We start from the raw sequence: 23389 nt of genomic DNA, 5'->3' as shown, positions 1-23389 counted from the left end.
CTTCTGAATGCACCTCATAAGAATTTCGACATTAGAAGTGGAAGCCTGGCAGAAAAAAATAGAATCGTCTGCATATAGAAGATGGGAAATAGAGTCAGCCCTTCTGGCAATGCGAATCCCATGCACCTCCCTGTTTCTTTCAGCACGCGAGACTAGCTTTGAGAGTACCTCGCTGTATAAGATGAATAGATATGGTGACAGAGGGTCACCTTGACGGAGTCCGTGTTTAGGATTGAAGGGAGCAAGGGGGGCACCATTTAGTAAGATGGAGAAGTTGACTGTAGTGACGCACTGCATAATGAGATTGCATACATGTGGTGAGCAAACGTTCGCACGCAAAACCCGAAGCAAAAAATCCCATTTCAAGGCGATCATATGCCTTACTCTTGTCCGTTTTAATAGCCATAAGTCCCCCTTTCCCTTTCTTGTGTTTGATCGTACGCAGCACTTCTCGGGCAACTATGGAACACTCGGTAATGCTTCGGCCAGGGAGGAAGGCAAATTGAAATGGGGACACCAAGGGTTCAATAACTCCTTTGAGGCGATCCGTAATAATACGGGAGATGATCTTATAGCCAAAGTTACAGAGACAAATAGGTCGGAAAAGCTCAAACTTTGTAGCAATTGGACCTTTGGGAATAAGGCAAATGAAGTAAGATTCACCTCTTTATCTAGAATCCCAGTAGAAAAAAATTCCTCACTATTGCAATGAAATCCTCCCCAATAATATTCTAGTATTTTCGAAAGAAAATACCTGGATAGCCATCTGGCCCTGGGGCCTTGAGAGGATGCATCTTGAACACCGTATCTCGAACTTCATCGTCTGAAGGAACTCGACCAATTTCATCATTATCCAGCGTGGACACTTTATCCAAAAACAAAGAATCAAGCTCCTGTCCCGCCAGATCACCCGTGGTTTCGAAAAGGGCTTGGAACTTATCCAGGAAATACTTCCCAATACCAGCACGGTCACGAACCCACTCCACAGTATCATCATTCACACAACCGATGTAGTTACGTCTTCTACGAATGAGAGTCGACTTGTGAAAGAATTTTGTATTGTCATCTCTGAAACGGAGCCACCCTTCTCGAGACTTTTGCTTCCAAATTCTATTCATATTTTCTTCTGTGCTCAGGATCTCCAACTAAATCTCAGCCTCCCTCGTGATATTATTGTCTTTTATAGGCTCATTTTGAATCCGTCCCAGTTGCTTCTGAAGCTCAATTAATTTTCTATCACAAAAACCAAACACATTTTGGTTCCACAGTTTCAACTCCTTAGCAGTACCTTTGAGTTTTTTCTCAAGCCGCGAGGTGCTTAGCATACCCTGCCAAGCCTGACTCACCACATCCCCACAATCCGGTCTTGTTGTCCAAACCTCCAAGAAACGAAACGGATACTTGAGTTTAGCTTGATCTCCCCAAACATCCAGAACAATGGGAGCGTGGTCCGATCCAAGGATAGGGAAGCTTGAAACACGAGCCCTCGAAAATTCCATACACCAATTTGCATCCGCTATGGCACGGTCCAGCCTCTTGCGAACTCTATTACAAGCCACATGAGAGTTTTGCCAAGTAAAACTCCCCCCGTCACACCCGAGATCCACCCCTCCTGTTTTAAACAAAATGTTTTTGAGCAATTCCCCTTCCTTCCTGTTGTAGCGCCTACCACCAGCCTTCTCAAAGTCATTTAAGATAACATTTAGGTCTCCCATCACAACCCACGGAGAATTGCAATCTGCCACTTTCTCCGTTAGTCATTGCCAATAATTGTTTTTCTGTGCCTGATATGGGGAGCCATAAACACAGAAGAGACTCCAAAGGGGCAGACCATTTCCCAAGCTAACTTCAATTTTGAATCTAGCTTCAAAGGTTTCGATAACATGGCATTGAACACCTAAACTCCAAGCAACACGAAACCCTCCTGCGGTTCGCAAAGAAGGGATACATCAAACATTTACAAAGCCCAGTCAATTACTAATCTCAGTCATCCTATTTCCATCCACCTTAGTTTCAGCAAGGAAGATCAAATCCGCATTACATTGATGGATCAGACCCCGAAGAGTCCTTTCCGCCAAGGGTCTACAAAGTCCCCGGCAATTCCACGAGAGACACCTCATGATGACAGTGGGGGCATGGTTGCCGCCGCCTCCTCGCCTCCTCCAAATTTTTGTTCATAAGTGATTTGGATATCAACACAATTTGCAAGAATGTTTGACAGATTACCTGGCAATTCAAGTTCATCCGAAGCAATTGTTTTCTTCCTCCCACTGTGAGTCTTAACTCTTGAGAATATCCTGACAGATCTTTTCTTCTCCTTTCCTTTTGGTTTTCTACCACGGCGGTTACGAATTGAACCCTCCCCTTTTTCTGTGGAGCCCATACAGAATGCTCCAGTTTTATCATGATAAGAACCTTTCTCCTTCACAGGACAATCAGGAAGCTCAAAGTGTGGTGAGGCAGGGAAAGGATGTAACGAACAATGAGCTTTTCTTTTTCTATTATTTCCCAATAAGTGAGTGATCATCTCGGACAGATCAGGCGGGTTGCAGATGATAGACTGCTGGGCGTTATAGAGATTAAGGAAATCAGGTCCATACAATTGGAAAAATAGCTTCTGGGCTTCAGAGTCTTTATTAGGCCAACAAATGGGTAAAGACTCGGGAAAGGAGTGGGGCTTTTGAGAGAGACAAAGCCAATCGTGAAGGACTTCAATACATTGGGCAAGAGTGGGCCCAATATCAGGTATAGATTCCTCATTATTGACCAAAGCAAAATCTGGCTGGGGTAAATTCAAAAAATTAGGCCGAATATTGGGGGGAACACGTGCTTCTAATTCCCCACGAGGTGGCATCTGCACAGCATCCACGTCATCAACGTTGCACCTACCCTCTATACAATTTCTGACATTCTCTCGATCACCCCTCTCCTCCAATCCATCGTACGGATCGGTGCAGCCATGCAACGTACGAGGGGAATGACAGCTCACCACCTCCGGGACCGACGTCCACTCCACTGCAGACACCAACTCTTTGCCCTTCTCAATTGCCTCAGGACCCCCTTTTTTCTCCGATGGGTTTCTTCTCTTCCAGGTGCCTAGACTGCGTTTTTTGTTCAGCTCCCATTCGGGTATAGTCGTAGTTTCAATGACCAGTCTTGTAAACCCTTTCCCAGTAAAGCAGTTGGACTTCACTGTTTCGCTTTTGATCCAACTACCATACATCTGAACTGCCTTTCCAATCTTCGGTGTAACCATAGCCATCGGAACATGGTAGGTTTTATCCCAGTGTGCCAAACGCCCGCAGTTGAAACATAAGTGGGGCAGTTTCTCATACTTGAACTAGACCCAGGACTCCGGTTTCCCATCCGCCGTTAAGAAGAACCTCGCAGGGAACGGATGTGCAACCCAAACATCAATCCAAGATCGAATATACCCCCTCCTAACAAGCTCTATTTTACTCTGGTCATCCGCCAAGACGAAAGACCCCACCTTCTTTTCCAATATCGGAGCGTTGTCATTCGAAAGGCATCTAGTAGGCAAACCATGGAATTGCACCCAAAATCTTGCAACCTCAAACTCTCCCACCCAAACTTCCCCCTCAACCGGCCAAGGTTTCAGGTTAAGCAACACTCCATTAACAAGCCAAGGTCTTTTTTCCAAGACAAAAGCGCAGTCATCCTCATTCTCTAAGAAGAAACCAAGCACACCTTCATCACACTTTTTCATTCTCCAGGGACCTAGTCTTCTCCAAACTTTGGTAAGGATTTTCTTCACCACCGATGCAGGCATATCCTTACATCCAATAACTTTACCCACACAAGTCATGTTAGCAACTACCTCTTCCAAAGTAATGTCTTCAAAGAGCTCCAGGAGCTCCATCTCCATGGCACTATCACGAGTCAGAGTAGTATTCATGGTTTCGTCCACTAACTCCACATGAATAACTTTAGCTGACTCCACAGCGTCCTTCCCATTGTCCAACGCCATAGGACAGCCCTAGAGAGAGACGAACAACACCGGCAGAGGAACCACTCTCCTTAAACCACAAAAAGAAAGAAAGAAGCACACTTCACATGAAAAAACTATAGCACTGAGGAACGAAACCAACAAAAGGCAATCACCCAAGAAAAGAGTATGAAAGCCAAAACCGGAGAACCCTAATGCTGAAAGGAGGGAAACCAAAAGTTCAAAAAGAAACTAGACTATACGCAGGAGCCATTTTGCCCATTTTGGGTGGTATTGTTTTTATCAATTACAACTTAGATTACACAAATGAGTCACCCAACTCCACGATTCCATTAACATCTGGTATTTTATTATTATCTAGACTATTACTTGATTGCAAGATGGTGTGTGTCTTAGGTAGAGTAGGGAGTTATACTAATTCATACCATTATGTGAGGTAGACTTAGATATTAACATTACAAAGAATTTGTCCATCATACTAGAAAAAAAATACAAACTCATCAAATTACAATATCAAAACAGCAGTAAATGAACAAAACCAAATCATACTATAAATTTTTCCCACAAATAATAAATAACATATTATTATAGACTATACTCACTGATTAAATAAACTACTCTCTTATTATTCATTCAAAGAATCATTAATGTATAGTAACAATTAGGGGTGTTCACGGTGCGAGTGGTGCAGTTTTTGACTATTTTTTCAAACCAACCCGCACATGCGGTTTTTCCAATTTTCCAAACCGCACCCGCACCACGAAACTAAAAACCCGCAAAAACTCCACCGCAAAAAATAGTGCGTTGCGATGCGGTTTTTGTGGTTTATGCGATTTGAACTATCACTAAATAATTAAACTATCACAAATACAACAAACTTTGAACAAAACTTGCCAAAATACCATAAGGCTTGAAAATAAATATGAAAAAAAAATTAAGTATCAACAATACAATAATTAGTGGACTTTGAGTTGAACATTTACATATTGGACCTAAATAAATATAAAAATTGGTATTTTTATAATGTGCGGTGCGGTGCGGTTTGAACCGCATATTAACAATTCAAAACTGCAAACCAAACCGCACCGCACGGTTTAGAAAAATTCAAATCGCGACCGCACCGCAAAGAATTTCAAACCGCATTTTTTTTGCGGTGTGGTGCGATACGGGCGGTTTGGGTGATTTGATGAACACCCCTAGTAACAACTAACAACAAAAAAATAGAGTATGGAGACTCAAACATAAGAATAAATATTGAAACAAAAAAACAAATAAGAATAAATTGAAACAGTATCAAAAATCACCGAATCAGCATCAGTTATTCATAATATCAATATTAAATTTTATTAATATAAAGATAAAAATCAGAATATATATATGCAGATAGAAATACTCAGGCAAACCAAGGAAAAAGAATAGTAACATAGAAAGAGAATAATATGCATGTATTATAGCTAAGTATTTAACTGCTCTTAAAGAACTTTCAATAACAGATCAGATATCAAAAGGAATACAGTGAAACTTGGGAGTTAATCAGTATATTTTGGGTTGTGATTTATTTGATATGGTAACCAGGAGTAGTACAAGAATCATAGTTTGTTGGAGCTAACTCAAGCTTGGACTACGGTTCATCAGAAAAAATGTCAACATTGACTAAAATATTCGAGAGAGAGAGAGAGAGAGAGAGAGAGAGAGAGAGAGAGAGAGAGAGAGAGAGAGAGAGAGAGAGAGAGAGAGAGAGAGAGAGAGAGAAGAAATACCGTTAAAGAGATGGTCAACTGAAGAGATGGTGTCGATTTCGATTTCACAGGTGACTGAGGAGACGGCCGTTGTTAAGGCGACTGAAGTAGACTGCCGACTAAAGATCTAGACTGGTCGGCAAGGGCTCAAGATCAGGACTGGTGGTAGGAGATGAAAGCGGCTCTAGGAGAAAGAGAAGAAAGTGAAACGATATTAGGTTTAGATTTATTTTTTGTTGATAAAAGGTCAGATTATATTATATATTATTATTAGAAATTAATATTATATTATATATATTATAATTTTTTTAAATATATAATTAAGTGCGGATTGGATTGGATCGGTTACTTTTTGAGGTCAAAGAACATCCAATCCGTACAAGTGCGGATTTTAAATTTTTTAATCCAATCCAATCCGCACAAGTGTGGATATCTACATTTTGCAGATTAGATCAGATCGAATACTTTATGAACAATCCTAATTTTATTTAAGTCAGGTCTGGGGTCCGGAGCCATGGTTGGGGCTAGGCTCTAGGTCTGGGATTGGGGTCGGGGCTGGGGTTCAAGTCTGGGACCGGATTTCGAGTCCAGTTTTAGGCCCAGCATCTGGGACTGGGGTTAGGTTTGGGGTCGGAGTCTGCCTTTAGGTTCGGGTTTGGGCAGGGGTCGGGGCTCGAATTTTCGTTGGGGTCGGGGTCCCAAAATCCAGTTTGTGGTTAAAGTCTAAAATATAGATTAAGAAAAAAAAAATATTTAAAAAATTTTGTAAGTAATTTATTTTTTGTTTTCAAAATTTTTAAAAACTTAAGGGAAATTTTATTTACACCCTAAAAATTTCTAAAGACACCTAATTTTAATAATTTTTATTTTATATAAAATGTATATCTTTAATTATACTAAGTTTTTTTTTTTTAACTTTTTTCTTCCAATTCATATTCTTAAAAAATGTACCTATCAAACAAAAATAAATTATATTTTAAATATCATGATCAAAAAATTAAAATAAAAAATTATATGAATTTTTTTTAGAAAAAGTAAAATATATATATATGAGTTAGAAAAAATTATGAAAATATAATTAAAATAAGTATTGAAATTAACTGAGAAAAAAAAAATTAAAAAGTAATTTTTAAAAATTATTTAAATTTATATTTTGGGGAATTACCCCATATACTATTTTTTTTAACTTTTTTTTTTTTTTTCAAATTTACGGTTTGAGTTTCTAAAGTGGTTGCAGCGCTAGTTGCAATAGGGGTTTCTGTACGATTTTCTGTTGCAATTTAGGTTGCAGCGCTAGTTGCAATAGGGGTATTCATGTAGAATTCCGTAAAAATACACAAAAAAAAAAAAAAAAAAAGCTGGTTTAAAGTGTAAAAATGAAAAAACTATATTTTTTTAAGGGTAAATACCATTTTAGACCCTGTGTTTTGCAAAAGTTACAGATTGGACCCTGTGTTTTGTTAAATGACAAAAAGGACCCTGTATTTTCCAAAATAGTAAAAATAGGACCCTAAGCTTAATTTTTGACAACTTTTTTTTTTAATATAATCAACTTGAAAACAATTCCTAATACGATCAGATATAAGAAATGTAAACAATTTTGTCATAACACTTTTAGATCGGATTATAATTAATTTTTATTTTGACAAAAAATCAATTCAGGGTCCTATTTGTACTATTTTAGAAAATACAGGCTCCATTTTGTCATTAACAAAACAGAGGGTCCAATTGATAACTTTTGCAAAACACAAGGTTCAAAATTGTATTTACCCTTTTTTTAATAATGGGATGTATTTATCATTTTATAAGTTGCAAATAGAACTTCCCAAACTTAATTTATAATTAAAAAAAATTAATAGTGAAAATAAATTTTATAAAAAATAGTTTTACTTTTTTTTTTTTTTTTAAAAAAAGAAAAAATTAATTAAAAAATTGTTAATAAACACAGCCTAAATAAATAAGTGATTATTTTCAATATAAAAGTTGAAATCACGCGCCACCGCCGCCATATCCCACTGCTACCGTAACCACCGTGGGAAGAAGCTTAAAGAATGAGAGATGGTAGTCTAATGATCATATGTCGCTCAGATAGAGAAAACCTCCCGAACACGCTTTTCTTTTCTCGTCTCCTCTTCTTATTCTTCCCGCATCAACTCTGAGCTGAGAACTCATCGGGCACCATTGCAGGTTCCCTTCTTTTTCATTTTGTTATTTTTAATGTATGCAATTCCCAATTTTCGCTGACTTCTTTAGATTCTTGTGTATATGTTATGTGGGTTTTTTCGTAGTTAATTGATAAAATGTCTTAGATTCTTAAACTTGGACTTTGATTTGATTACAATTGAGATTTTGACCTGAAACCAGATGAGATTTGGAACTTAATTTGGGAGAATTCGAGAATTGATGCCCTTGTTGTTTATCAATGCTTAAGTTTTTGGTCAAATGCATTCTTGGAGGTTTATACTAATTGTGTACAACTGATTATTAGAAACAAAGATTGACTTTGGTTGTCATGACTCATTGAGTCATTGTCTATTGTTGTTAGAAACCGAATATTGACTTGAGGGATCTAGCTCATTAGTAGGATCAGCGAAGCTTTGTTGTCAAAAATCCATTCTCATCATTTTTTTTTTGAAATATATTTAGATTCTTAATTCAGATTGACATTATTTACGTATTTATTTTAAAAAAATTCAGTGTGCCAATCGCGAATAAATTAGTCCTAAATTGGAGCCCTAATTTTTCTGAAATCGCACGAATGAGACGGCCCTTCATCTTTCTGCTGCTGCTGAAGATCGTTTATTCTTCGTGTACGGGATGTTTTGCCAATGAGGAAACCTCTCTTACCTTTTCAAATCCTACCACCTTCGAACACTATCGCTCGGTTTTGCCCGTTATCAAGTAAGTAGCAGAACCGATTCAAATTTTTGCTTTAAATTTTTAAATTTGTTATTTCTATATATTTATTTTGATTAATGCATTTGCGGTGTTTTGATCTTCAGCGAGAAAGATGTAGCAGTGGCACTAGTTATCGATGTCGATGGAGAAATGTATATGTGGGACTTTAATTCGAGGAAAGTTGTATGGTCATGGTCGTCGGGATTTCCTATATATGCTGCTTATCAGAATTTTAATGAAACGAATGCATCCGAGCCTGTAATTGAGTATGCTGATATTGATGATGATTGGCAACTATATTTCTATCGAAGAAACCCGTTCACGAAAGTGGTACACCATTTATCCTTTTTCATGAAAATATATGTTTAGTTAGGTTTACTTGTATTTGTGTGTGATTGGTTGCTGCCCAAGTTGTGTTTTTTTTCTCAGACAATCGAGTCTGCACTGCATTGGTCTTTTCATTTCTAAATCTTATGGTTGCATTATGAGATTTATGACATTTTGTTTGCTTCAGAAACCGTCAAAAACTGTGGAAGACTATATTAGAAGTACTCCACATGTCTCAAAAGATGGAGGAGTAACAGTAGGATCAAGGAGAAGCACCGTTTATCTTGTTGATGCTAAATCTGGAAAGTTAATTCGGACGTATAATTTGGCAGATACTCCGTCAGTATTGAGTTTTCAGAATGGGGTGGAAAATCAAGTTGTGTTGACACAGGATGCGAAAGAGTTCATATCATCTGGGGATGAAGATTCTGAAACAGTTGAACAACTCCTTTACATCACAAGAACAGACTATGCATTGCAGCACCATTCTCCTGTCACTGGAAAAGTTCTGTGGAATGTGGCATTTTCAGATTTTGATGCTACTTTTAAGTTTCCTAATTCAGGGACTGAGTTCGGTGCTAAGTATAAAGGCGAATTGCCTCATGAGATTAAGCCTGTCATCCTGCGGATTCGTGATCATAGTTGGAAGAAGTCTCTTTCCTTATATGACAAACGATTTTATGGATTTCCTGGTGGTGGACCTCTCCCTTTGCCTAATCTTGATTCAGAACACAGTCTTGTCCCGGTACCTTTAGGCCAAATTTCAGTATCTTCCAAAAGTACTACAAGTGGACAATTACTTGCGCTGCCTTCTCCTAACAATGAAAATAATGGGATAAATGACAGTGGAGTTACTGAAATGATCTTCATGACCCTTACAGCTGGAATTGTTGCAAGGTTTCCTTTACAATATTTTATTCCATTTCTGCCTACACAAGGTTATGGAAAATCGTTATTTTATTTTGCCTTTTTATTTGCCATTGGTTTTATCTGTTACGGTTATGTCAAGTTTAGGAAGCAGAATGAACTGAATAAGAAGTTTGAAGAATTTAAAACGCAAGTCCCTGTTCCTAAAAAGAAGAAAACTCGAAGATTGGGAAATAAAAAGGGTAGTGACAATAATGAGAAAAGCCCACAGTACACCAATGATATTGATGACTATAAGGCTGGACATGCTGATGATGAAGGAAGTAAAAATAACTTCCTGTTGACATTTACTGATGCCAGCGATCGTATTGATGGACGTAGAATTGGGAAGTTAGTTGTTTCCAGTAAAGAAATTGCTAAGGGTAGTAATGGGACTGTTGTTCTTGAGGGAATCTATGACAGTCGTCCTGTAGCTGTTAAACGGCTTGTGCAGACTCATCATGATGTGGCTTTGAAGGAGATTCAGAATCTAATTGCTTCTGATCAACACCCAAATGTTGTTCGTTGGTATGGAGTCGAGTATGATCAAGACTTTGTATATCTTTCTCTGGAGCGTTGTATGTGCAGCTTAAATGACTTGATTTATATTTGCTCCAAGACTTTCCAAAGTCAAGTTATTGCCAATGATCAGGATTTAGAGCTTGTAGATGAGTACACTCTTAACCTATACAGCATTCAGAAAAAGAACAAGGATGTTGAATTGTGGAAGGCCAATGGATTCCCTTCTCTTCAGTTGTTGAAATTGCTGAGGTATCTCTTTTCCTATTTGCAAATTTACTATTATTTTGTGTTTTAGAGTTATTACGCTTTTGAGTTTCTAATTTAACATCATTGAAGAAGGAGAGTAGCTCGAATGGTCAAGTATGTATGTGGTTTGCTTCCACAATATTTGAGATGTGAGTTCCTCTAGGTACTTAGGTAGCAGTTGTTATAGTTTGTTTTTTTATTTGTAGAAAGTAGAATTAGTCAAAGGAGCTAGTTCCATATTTGCATATTCAAGGAACCTAGTTCAATATTTGAGAATATATCATATGGGAGCAAATTTAGTACCTTTTAAGGAACGCATCTGGTTCATTTCCCTTAATGGTTGGGTTCATCCAACGGTTGTCAATCATTGAAAGCCAAAGCAAATTAAACTAACTTTAGAGTACATTTGACCTTGATTTAAGTACTTAAAACAAAGTTTGTAGGACATAACAGAAATGCATTCTCTTAAGAAATGGTATACCATCATGTAAGAAATAGAAAATTGCTATGTATTCGTGTATTAAAATATTAAGGCCTCGGTTGGTTAGGCTTTAAGAAGCACTTTTGGGCTTTAGAATTTTGAAAGTCATTTTAAAAGCTTGGTTGGATTTACATGCACTTTAGTTTTTAGTACAAAAAGCTCTTCCCCATGAAACTACTCGTTGTAGATTGGCAAAGCCCAAAGAAAAAGTGTTGCCAACCAAAGCCTAAAAGTACACATAGGTAGTGATTGAAAACAATCACTATCCAACAATTTTATATTTATATATTGATATGTATTGTGTACATATTTATATCTATATAGATCAAGAGATATGCCTTTGTGTAAGTTTTAGTATCAATGACGAGCTATCATGAGAGTGTATTTTATGACCAAATATGTGATCTCAATTATAGGGATGTGGTCTCTGGGATTGTTCATCTGCATGAACTTGGCATTATACATCGAGACTTGAAACCCCAGAATGTTTTGATCAACAAAGATAGATTTTTAACTGCAAAACTTTCTGATATGGGAATTAGTAAAAGACTCCCAGGAGATCAATCTTCCATAACACAGCATGCTACTGGTAAGAATCTTATTTGTTAAAATTTAGGCAGGTTACGTTATGGAGTTCAAATCTAATAATTTTTTTTTAACCATAGGAAATGGAAGTTCAGGCTGGCAAGCTCCGGAACAACTTCTTCATAAGCGCCAAACACGGGCCGTAGATTTATTTAGCTTAGGATGTGTTCTCTTCTTTTGTGTTACTGGGGGTAAACATCCGTATGGTGACAATATCGAGCGTGATGTAAATATTGTTAACGACCGTAAGGACCTGTTCTTGGTGGAGAATATGCCAGAAGCCATGGATCTTTTTACTCGTCTCTTGGATCCCAATCCTGACTTGAGGTAAGGTTCTATCTCATTCGTAGTATATTATAGGAGAAAGTTCGGATAAATTAACTAAAGTTTATGCTATGAGGTATACACATGTTTTTGTGGAAAAAAGCAGTCCTTTTTTCTCTTTAACGATTTTTGTATGCATATGTATTTGATGATAGGTACTTTTTGAATATATGCCGGGTATCATATATGTATATATATCAGAGATTTTACTTCTATAATAATTTTTTTTTTTATTTTTTTGAGAAGGAAAAAAGACTTGTAGATAGTAAAAAGGTTAAAAAGGTTTATACAAGAAAGTTATTTTAGAAAAATAATCTCTTCAGTTTGTTCATTTTGATAAGTGCAACAATTTGTAGGCCAAAAGCCATGGATGTACTGCATCATCCTTTCTTTTGGAGTTCTGAGATGAGACTCTCGTTTCTACGAGACGCTAGCGATCGCGTTGAACTAGAAGATAGAGAGAATGAATCTGAGCTGTTGAATGCGTTAGAAAGTACAGCAGCTGTCGCGTTGAATGGGAAATGGGATGAAAAGTTGGAAGCTGCTTTCATCAATAACATTGGCCGATACCGGCGGTACAAGTATGGCAGCGTTCGAGACTTGTTACGTGTCATTCGGAACAAGTTGAATCACTACCGCGAACTTCCCCAAGAAATTCAAGAATTGTTAGGGTCTGTTCCTGAGGGATTCGATGGTTATTTCTCAAGTCGATTTCCAACACTCCTTATTGAGGTTTATAAAGTGATGCACAAGCATTGTGTAGACGAAGAATTCTTTGTCAAGTACACCACTACCAATCTCATGTAATTTAAATATTTTCTTTGTTTGATTGTAACTACGTAAAAGAAACTGTATAATATAATTTAACACTAAAATAGTAATTAGTAAACTGTAACTGAATATACTAATATTGAAAGTGTTGTCTTCACTTCACTTTAGTTTAGATTACTAAAGAGCCAAACAATAGTCACATTTGCCCATATTCTTAAGAGATGAGTTCGCATATCATTGAAAATTAGATGTACTCAACAATAATATACGGCATATTTATGTCATTATCTATTACAAAATTAGAAACACGTCTTCGCTTTAAAACAAAAGTAATTATGTCATATTTTTTTATGATGAATGTGCTGTGCGTATTCTAATATACAGCTTTGGTTTCTTCATCATTTAGTTTAGTTTTTGAGTTGTATTAACTAAATCCGTATATCACAACATTTAATCTCTGTATTTGAAAATATATACCGGAATGTATTTGTTTTAATTACATTATCATCTTTATAAATTTATAAAAAATTTAAATAATTTACAGTATTGAAAATAAATTTGATGACTTTAGAACACGTATGGTAAACTAATCTACTAAGGGTCTGTTTGGCACAACTTTTAAAAAAGTTAAAGATGCCTTTTGAAAAAGCTGTGATAAACTGTAACCCAACTTTTAAAAAAAATTGTTTTGATCAAAAGACTATAATAATTTCTTTTTTACTAAAACCATATTTACTTATTTATAACATATTAAAAGAATAAAAAAAATTAAAATAAACTAATTATAATAAATAAACAATTATTAAATCTCTTATTTTTTTTTTTAAAAAAAAATTATATTTTATTTTAATATTAACAAACAACATCAACCTAAAATTTTTAGAATTTTTTTTATATACTTGAGTTTTTAATTTTTTTCATTTGATAAAACATAATAAACAAATACTATAATTCTTTTTTTATCAAATGCATATAAATTTATATTTAAAAAAAAAATAAACTATTATATAAAATAAGTTTTTACATATTTGTGATTATAATAAACTAGATTATAATATTATTATTATTGTAATAGATCTTAACAACTCACAGTACTTTAAAATTTATAATTTACCAAACACTCAGCTCAGTTTTTTTCTACAGTTTTGCTATAGCTGCTTTTTCTCACAGCACAGCTACAGTTATTTTTTCCCACAGCACAGCTGTGCCAAACTGGTCCTATGAACACTATTGTCAGTACTAGTATTGTAAATAATTCAAATTTTTTTAAAAATATATAGATTTGATATTAAAACTACAACGAATATTGCTATGAAAAATAAAAAAAAAAATATTTCGACAAGTATTTTCTAACACAAAAGTTGAGTGAAAGGTTAAAATAGAAGATCGACAATTAATGATTTAAAAATCCGTGTGGGGTACAAATTTTATTCCAAAATTTGTTTATTTTTTTCATGAGAATTCAAAAATTCTAGTTGAAAAGTGAATTTAGTCAAATTTTAACCCTTCTTAAAACTTATATACTAACAAACTCAATACAACCCCTAGTTAATTAAGTGCTACGAAAAAGATTAAGCACATTAAGGTGTCTTATATCTTTGAAAATTTCACATGATTGTGAACTTGGATATAATGTAGAATATAATTAATAATTTTTTTTTTTTCTGGGTTTAAAATGACCTTATAAAGTGTATAAGATTACCCAAAAAGTCTTGAATCATTTGAAAATATCAAAAATGACATTTAAACACAATCAGTGGTCCGTGTCACCTATAACAAGGCGACATAATGCCTGGACAATGCATGCAATATATACAGAAATCAGAGTTTCGTAAAATATTCCAGGCGACATGTTGTCTGGCGGCCATTAAATGGTGTATTTTTTAGCTTTGCGTAAATTAAGTGTTTTAGCTCCAAAATTGATTTCAAGTGTCCTAATCCTTTTTGTAAGACATAGGAGGACCTCTACATTATATATAGAATTTGTGAGTGAAGATATGATGATCACATACTCTCTTTCTCTCTCTCTTACTAGTTTTTTCGAAGAAACTTCATCAAAAAATACTTTACATGCGGAGTTTCAAAAGAATTGTATATCCCACTTCTCATTCCTACTTGAGAGAAGCTTCAAGCATTAATGGAGGCTTAGTAATTGATATTTTGGATAGCATTAAAACAAAAAATAATTAGTATTTTTACCCCTGAACTTTTGAGACTACCTAATTTTGCCCTTAAAATATATCGTTTGTTAAAAATTTCCCCTAAAATATAACAGTTAAATAATTATGCTCATTCTATTAGTTCTGTTTCTTTTACCCTTAAAAATTCACATTTTTACCTCCTAAATTTTGACCAATACAAAATATTGTCCCCCGTTATTAAAAAAAAAATTAATTTTAAAAATTATAATGTTCTATTAATTCTGAAAAAATTAATAAAAATTACTAAAAAAAATGTGATAAAAATATTAAATTAATTAAAAAAATATTAAATTTACTTAATAAATCTAATTTATTCTTACAAGAAATATTTTCAAAATTTATTTTATTTCTAAACATGTATCTTAGAAAGTCAAACTAAAATGATTAAAAATTCAATAAATAATTTAAACAACTAAGATTTTTCAAAGAAAAAATCAAAGTTAATTATATTTATAAACCTGTATCTTAAAACTAAAGAAAAATAATTAAAAATTTAATAGATATATAAATTATTTTGAAAAAAAGAAATTAAAATTAAAAAAAAATGTTATGTTTACTTAAACAAATCTAAACTTTTGGGAAAATAATAGACTCAAACTTGTTCTCGTAAAAAATATTTTTTTTTTACCAAAATTGAATTTTTAATATATATTTGTTATATCTAAATGGATATTTTAATAAAAAATAAATAATTTTTTAAATCGGTTAATTAGTTTTATTTTTTAATCATTAATTTTTTAAGATCTAAATTAGTTTTTCTAGATTTACTAAAAAATATATTATATCTTTCTTGTTATTATTTTGAGACGTGAAATTTGATAGTTGTCAAAGTTCAGATGGAAAATTGCTAATTGGCGACTCTTCAGCATTTTAACGAAATAATAGGACGAAACTTAACAGAAAGACTAAACTTTAGTAATTATAAAAGTTTAGGGGATTCTTCACAAACCGTATATTTTTGAAAATAGAATTAATATTGTCGAAGTTCGGGAGACAAAATTACTAATTATTCTAAAACAACTGTGTAAGCCTTTTCTTTCCCCAAAATTGGGTAATATTCTACCCTTATCTTTGTTTCCTATTGTCTTAGGGCTCGTTTGATACGCCGTATAAGGGTCGTATTGTATTAAATAATAAATAACACTATGTTTGGATAAAGCAATGTATTGCATTAATTATTACGACTAAAATTTTTAATACAATGTATGTTGTATTATTTAATACATAACAAATGGTCTGTATTAGATTGTATTATAATATTTACAAAGAATTCGAGGTCAACGCCAATCTCTAATCCAGACCTAGGACCCAGACCCGGATCCGGACCCCAGCCACGACCCGGACCCCAAACCTGGACCCCGGCCCTGGACCCGGACCCCAGACTCGGGACCCAGAACCCGGGACCCAGACCCGGACCCAGACTCGCATCCGAACCTTGACCCAGACTCGGACCCGGACCCGGACCCTGACCTCGACCCGGACCCCGACACGAACCTCGGACCCAGACCTTGGCCCGAATTCCGATCCCGACCCCAACCCGTACCCTGACCCAGACCTAGACCCGAATCCGGACTCGAACCCAGACCCAGACCTGGACCTGGATCCCAACTCGGACCCCGACCCAGGATCCAGACTCGAGATCGGGACCGGGACTCGAATTAAATAATACTAATAGAATACAATACTATATATTAATACAAGTCAATATCAAACATAGTATTGAATTAAATAATACTAATACAATACAATACAACACAACACAATCCAACACAATACAATACGACATACCAAACGAGCCCTTAATGATTTATTTTGTTATCTCTAGTGTTGTGGATTAATATATTTTGATTTTGCATTACACTAGTTTGATTTATATCATTTCACTCATTTTATGTTCCATATCTCTTTTCTATGAATATCAAAATTTGCATTCATACCATGAATGTTAATCTTGATTTTCAATCGTAATTCGTAGACTTCAAGAAATCATTACAGAGGTTTTGTAAGAACATAAATTCCCAACAACACATCCTAGATCTCGGAAAATGCTTTATTCTATTGTTTGGTATGATCATGTGCTGTTAACATAGCTCACTAATCTTAGTTAGTTTTCTGTTTTGCTTAAGTTAGTTAGTTGTGTTAGTTAATTAATGGTAGTTAACTGAATTCTGTTATGAGCTTATTGCTCTATTTTTGTACTTGTATAAATACGTTTTCTTCAGTTGAATAAAGTGAGCTTCTTTTGCATTTTCTCTCTCTCTTTTTCTCCCCTACTTTCATTCTCTACATGTACTACTCGTAAATTTTTAAAAACTCTATATTTATATAATTATATATAAAAAAAAAAAACGCACACAAGTATGTAAATAGTTTTCTTTACTTTTTATTTTTATAATCTGTGAGAGTTTTAAATTAATGTCCTAAAAAATACGATTATTTACTAATTTTATTTTTGTTAATAATCCCGCATTGTTTATAAAGTAAAGTGGGATATTACATATGCACTATAAATAAAACACACAAATGTGTAGGTGTCTCTTTATAATTTTTTTTTCTTCTATTTTTCTAATTTTATAAGAATTTCCTGTTAATATCCTAAAAAGTATAAATACTAGTCTCGAAAAGGGCTGGGTAGTCAACACGCCGGCTAGGGTGAATGATACAAAGAATGTCGGACAAGGCTACGCAAGCCTTGATTTCTTCCTCAAACAACTACTATAAATAGCTATAATTGTATCCTACAAATGCGAACCCGACAGATATACCTGAGATCGTAGGAACTTCAACAGAACGTAACTGCACCCGAGAATATAAGGATGTTTACTTTTTGGTTACTCCTTTTACAAAGCTAATTGTAACAACTTTTCCTTATAAATACTGAATGAATTCACAGGGGAAAGGGTCTGAAATCATAATCTCGCACTTAAGAGCACTTTACTAAATATTCTCTGTAAACATTTGAGAGGTGTAGCTAGAATTTACTTTATCTTCCTTAGTGATCTCTACGACATTATCTCATAATCAATACAACAAAAAGGGAAGTAGGTCATTACCCAAATCAAAGGGCGTCGAACCTCTATAATTTTGTGTGTTCTTTCTATTTATTTATTATTCCCAAGTCTTTATTGGTGATTACTCAATATTTGTTAAAATCTGAGTCAGTTGGTAATTTTTCCTGTCAATATTTTGGTGCTTTCATTGAGAGCTTCAATATTCCTACAAAGATCTCTTCGCTTTTTACCTAATAATCACCATGATCCTGACAAGGAGAAGCGTATCCACTGAACCCCAGGATCCGATAGTTGTGGACCCCAATGTCTGTGTTCCACCCACTGGTGACAACCTGACCAACCTTACCCAGCCACCTCGGGCCAATCCATCTGCAGGGTTCCAACCAGAAGGCCCAATTAATACTAGGAAAGATCCAACAAATATTGGGTAAGTCCTGGTCAATGTTGGACGACCTACCCAAAGTACCATGGGGTTCCTTTAACAAGAGCTACCCCCAGGTATACGCTAGAGAAACAGTGCCTGGAGTTGGCCAACCTAGTGTCAACAAGCCCCATGTTGAGTTGGGAGATGATTCTGAGCTAGCCAGGCTAAGAGAGGTCATAGGGCAAGTCCAGGATCATACAAATATCCTCCATTATGAACAAGAAGAAACACGTGCTACTGTAAGCGATGCTTTCGCCCAATAGAGACGCAAATTCCAGAAATGGATGGATCGACAAGCCGCGATCCTACAAGCCCACCAGGTGGGGTTAAACCACTGGAATAGGGAGGAAAATGAACTAATCAGATGGTTCAATGAAAGGACTATTAGAACTTATTTTACCAGGATCTAGATTTACTAATATGTATGTTGATTATAATTCTATAATCTAACATCCTAAATATGAACTTCCTAAAATAATGAAATAAATACATAAGAGATTGAAAAATCCTTACATTGATGGTAGCTAAATATAATGACTCATTCCATTCTAATCTTTCGCCCTTGATTCCTATCTATAGTAGAGCCTTATCAAGATCTGAACTTGGATCTTCTATCCTTCAATTTCGTTAAACATAGTCTTCCTCACTATGCTAGGTATTACTTTGACATGAGTGGACATACTCTCAATTCACCAAGGCTTCAACTTATTCAGTAGAGAAGAAGGAGAATTTTGAATTACAAGAGGTTCTCTTTGTTTTTTCTAATTTTGTTTGACAAAGTAGTCTGAAGTCAATTATTAGTTGAGAAAATAAGAGCCATCTTATTCTATTTATAGGGAGATACTAGGCTTAGGTTTGGAATTTAAATAGAATTAAAAAGAAAAAAAAAATAATGGCTTTATTAATCATCCTAGGTCGAACCCTTATGGGCCTATAGGATTTTAATTTTGCCATTTTATATAACTCAGCTTCCTTTTCACAAATGTCATCTTTTAATTCTAAATCTATAAATGTCAATTTTATCTATTTAATAATTTTATTTAATTATCAAATTAATTTACCATTTAACTTATTTATTAATTAGACTTTACAAAGTCTCTTAATTAATAAATAAACTCTAAAACTTTTTTTCTTCTCAAATAAGCCATTACTTAGTGAAAATTCACAAACAAGACATAGTTTTATTTAGAATTCTAATTGATTAATTAAAACTAATTAATTGAGACTACAAATCAATATTATCCTAGTTAGTGTGGGAATCATGACCCTATATAATCAAGCTCCTAATAAGTAGATAAAAAGTTTACTGTCAAATGCCAAAATATTACATATTTTATAATATAAAAATATAAAATAAAATTAATTCTTTATAATATTTTCAAGAAATTAATGCAATATATTATTATGTTAAAAATATTTTTTTTAGATTTAATTTTAATATTATCTTTATTTATAAATAATAATTAGTATTTATGGAATAATAGAGAAAAAAATAAAAAGTTAAGAAAATGTATTATTTTTATTTAAAGAAATAAAAATTAATTAGATTTTAAATAAATATTTTCATTCAAATTAATGTGATATATTTTATGTTGAAATATTTCGTTTGAATTTAATTTTATTTGTGTTTGATTTAGAAAATAGCATTTGAAAAAGAAAGAAATCAAATATAATAGGGAAACTTACAAAAATATTGCTTTTTTACCAAATGTTTTCAAAAATACTGGGACACGGCAAACTTTACATTTTTACTGTCCAAGCCCATTTTTATTTCTTTTATACTGCCCAGGCCCTATATATTTACTTTTATACTATAAACAGTAACAAAACACAAACGGCACCTCTCCTTCGTGGTTGGGGACGGACAAATCAACACCAGAATCATAGAAACACCAGAAAAAAACCATAAAATCTGGCAAAGAGAAAAAATTACTAAATCAACAACAAATTACTGTTTTATAGTGTTATTTTACTGTTATTTTAATATGAAAAAAAGACACATAAATGAAATATTGTAAAAAATGACAGGACATGGAATCTATACCAGTTCTCATAAAGAACAATGGACAATGGGAAAAATAACATAATTATTTCAAGAGAATGTGACAATCATATAAAAAAACATAAGAAACACTACTAAAACAACAACCAAAAAAAAAAACGTAAAGAACATAAAAAACAAGCATAAAAAATTTTTAGAATGGTAGTATTCCGATCGGGTGTACTTGGATTCCCAATCCTATAAAAAAACATAAGAAAATACTACTAAAACAAAACTAAAACAACAAAAAAAATAAAATAAAATAAAGAACATAAAAAATAAGCATAAAAAAATTTTAAAACTAAAATAATGAAATGACACACATAAACAACCCTTTTCCTAATTATGTCTTCAAATAGATCAGTTGATTAAACAATCTTCACTTGGTATTTACCCTTTCCCTAAGAGTTAACAAAATAAAACCAAAACAACAACAAGACACAGAGTCAAACAAACAGAAAACTATAAAATAGGACTAACAAAAAAAAAAAACAAGGAAAAAAAAAAGAAATAGGAAATATAATCAACTTGAAAAAAAAAACTCTAAAACAACACAAGATCAATAGAAAAAAACCTTATCAGATTTGGGAGACTTTGGAACTTTGGCTCAAACTCAAAATCAAAGTCGGAGTTCTCCAACACAGATTGATGGTATTTTTGATTTAGTGTTCTTTGAAGTACCAGAACCTATATTTGCAAGAACAAATCTAGAAAATCAAAATAATAAAAAAAAACCACTCTTTTATTTCCCTCCAAAAGTGTGACTAAAAATTAGAAAAACTAAAAAAATGAGAAGAAGATGAAGAAGAAGAGATGAACAAGAAATAAAATAATAAAAAAAAAAGATGATAAGTGTATGGATTTTGAAAAAAAAAAACAAAAGAAAGAGACCCATGAAGAAGAAGAAGAAGTACAGAAGAAGAGCAATTACTATTACATAACACCTTATCTTCATATTCATCAGATGAGTCCACCAATCTTCTAAAAAGAACAAGTACTTCATGTTGTTCTTGTTCTGCAAATATTTTAGAAGAAAAGGTGTTTGATAAAATATTTGTAGATATTTGGTCTTGAAGTTTAATTTGTTTGTGGTTATGAATGTGATGAGTAAGGACGACATGGACTACAATGGCTTATCTTTATATATTAAAAGTGCCTATCTAACGGCATTTCTTGGTTTAACAGAATATACTTAAAAATAAAAAGAATATTCTGTTAAATTTAACGATTAGGTTTGATCTCCCGTTAACAAATAAACCCAATAATTAAACCCAAAAAATTAAGCAATCTTTTAAATATTAATAATCTCTTTTTAAATTAAAAAAATCATCTTAACCATATATCTCTCTAACAAACCTATCTTGAGAGAATATTAATAATTTTTTTTATTTATTTTTTAAAAAAATCTTTATTTTTTTTTTATTCCGATGCATAATGTGATGTTATTCTTTTTAATTGCTTTATTAATTTCTTTTCTATTCTAATGTGAAGAAATTTTTGGCAATAGAGTCATCAAATGTAGTCCAAGTGTTTGCACTCCATAATCTATATATCTATCTATAATATAGGTCAATACTCTTTTTTTAACCTATTAATTATACACATATAATTATTAATTTTAATTGATGATAAAAGTTAACTTTTCTATTTTTCTATTATATAAGGATAACTGTTTTTTTTTTTATTATTATTTTTTTCACTATGATGTTTGTAGATATTTTTTTTGACTAAATAATTATTAAATATTAAATAGATTAATTAAAAATATCTAAATCATATACTATTTAAATTTAAATTTGATTAGATTTAATTTTGTATCTACTTTCTCATTATTTGTAATTGTTCTAAATCTGATCGTGCAAACTCATATATTAAACACAATACTCCACCTTGAAACCGTTCTCTGTTTTTTTTTTCCTTTCTTATTGGTTGGTGTTAATTCGGCCCGATGATTCAAGTGTCATGGTTTAGCAGAAATACCACTTCTATCTTTGTGTGATTGCAGATATACCACTTCTGTCATTGACCCACTTTTTAGCTTTATAAATGCAGATGTTCATATAATATTAACACTTTACAGAATATTTATAGATATAAACTTACATTACAATGCTCTCTTAAAAAAAGAACTAAATAGAATAAACTACTACTCCAATAATAAATTTATTTACAATTTTATAATTACACTAATATTATTTTTAATACATTATTAAATAATATTTCAAATATAAATATTTAATTTTTTCAAACAAAAAATTTGAAATCTTTAAAAATAAAATATATTCAAAATCTTAAAAAGACTAAAATCTTAAATAAAACTATCAATACGTGGCTCGGCACGTACATTCACCTAGTATAATAACAAATGTGATAGGAGTTGGTGTGTTGTCACTTTCATGGAGTGTGACTCACTTTCATAAAAAAAGTAAAATGAAACTCAATTAAAAGTGACAGCTTTTGTCACTATAATATATATATATATATATATATATAAAGGTTTTTTTTTTTATATAAATCAGGACATTATATTGCACAAACATTATTTACAAACTAAAGGCACCCAAATCGGGCCCAATCAATCTATACATCACATCTTATCCACATTATAGTTCATTGAACCATTTTTTATCTACTTCTTTAGTCTTCTTGGGTGTGAACACAACAATTCGGTTTTTGATGTTCCATTTTGTCTCCTCAACAACCCGATTAGAGGACAATGATTCCCCTTGCCAAGTGATGTTGTTCCTCAGCTTCCAAACACTATAAACCAGTCCAGCAACTGCAGCAGTGTATACCTTCTTGCGGAATCTCGAAATCTTTGCCCTTGCAATCCACCTAAGTAAAGTAGCAAGGTCCAAAGACACCACATTCCACGACAGCCACTGTTTTATATCTTGCAACCATTTCACAGCCACATCACATTCAAAAAATAGGTGTTGCACCGTT

At 33.3% G+C, this 23389-nt stretch overlaps 2 protein-coding genes across 2 annotated transcripts; one reads left to right on the top strand and one right to left on the bottom strand.

Moving 5' to 3' along the window:
• Positions 1–1145: 1145 nt before the first annotated feature.
• Positions 1146–1715, bottom strand: LOC115696289 (uncharacterized). The gene has a single exon (XM_030623197.1). The coding sequence runs from the start codon at positions 1713–1715 to the stop codon at positions 1146–1148; it is 570 nt and encodes a 189-aa protein (XP_030479057.1).
• A 5959-nt stretch (positions 1716–7674) lies between these two features.
• On the top strand, positions 7675–12984 carry LOC115697345 (serine/threonine-protein kinase/endoribonuclease IRE1b). Its single transcript, XM_030624308.2, has 7 exons — positions 7675–7893; positions 8404–8607; positions 8709–8934; positions 9119–10608; positions 11503–11675; positions 11752–11998; positions 12352–12984. Exons 2-7 carry the CDS (start codon positions 8465–8467, stop codon positions 12800–12802), a joined length of 2730 nt encoding a protein of 909 aa, XP_030480168.1. The 5' UTR covers positions 7675–7893; positions 8404–8464; the 3' UTR covers positions 12803–12984.
• Positions 12985–23389: the final 10405 nt, after the last annotated feature.

Source organism: Cannabis sativa, chromosome 7 (genome assembly GCF_029168945.1).
Source record: "Cannabis sativa cultivar Pink pepper isolate KNU-18-1 chromosome 7, ASM2916894v1, whole genome shotgun sequence".
Classification (NCBI taxonomy): Eukaryota; Viridiplantae; Streptophyta; class Magnoliopsida; order Rosales; family Cannabaceae; genus Cannabis; species Cannabis sativa.
The sequence above is the reverse complement of the archived record's forward strand: the minus strand, read 5'-3'. Positions and strand labels throughout refer to the sequence as shown.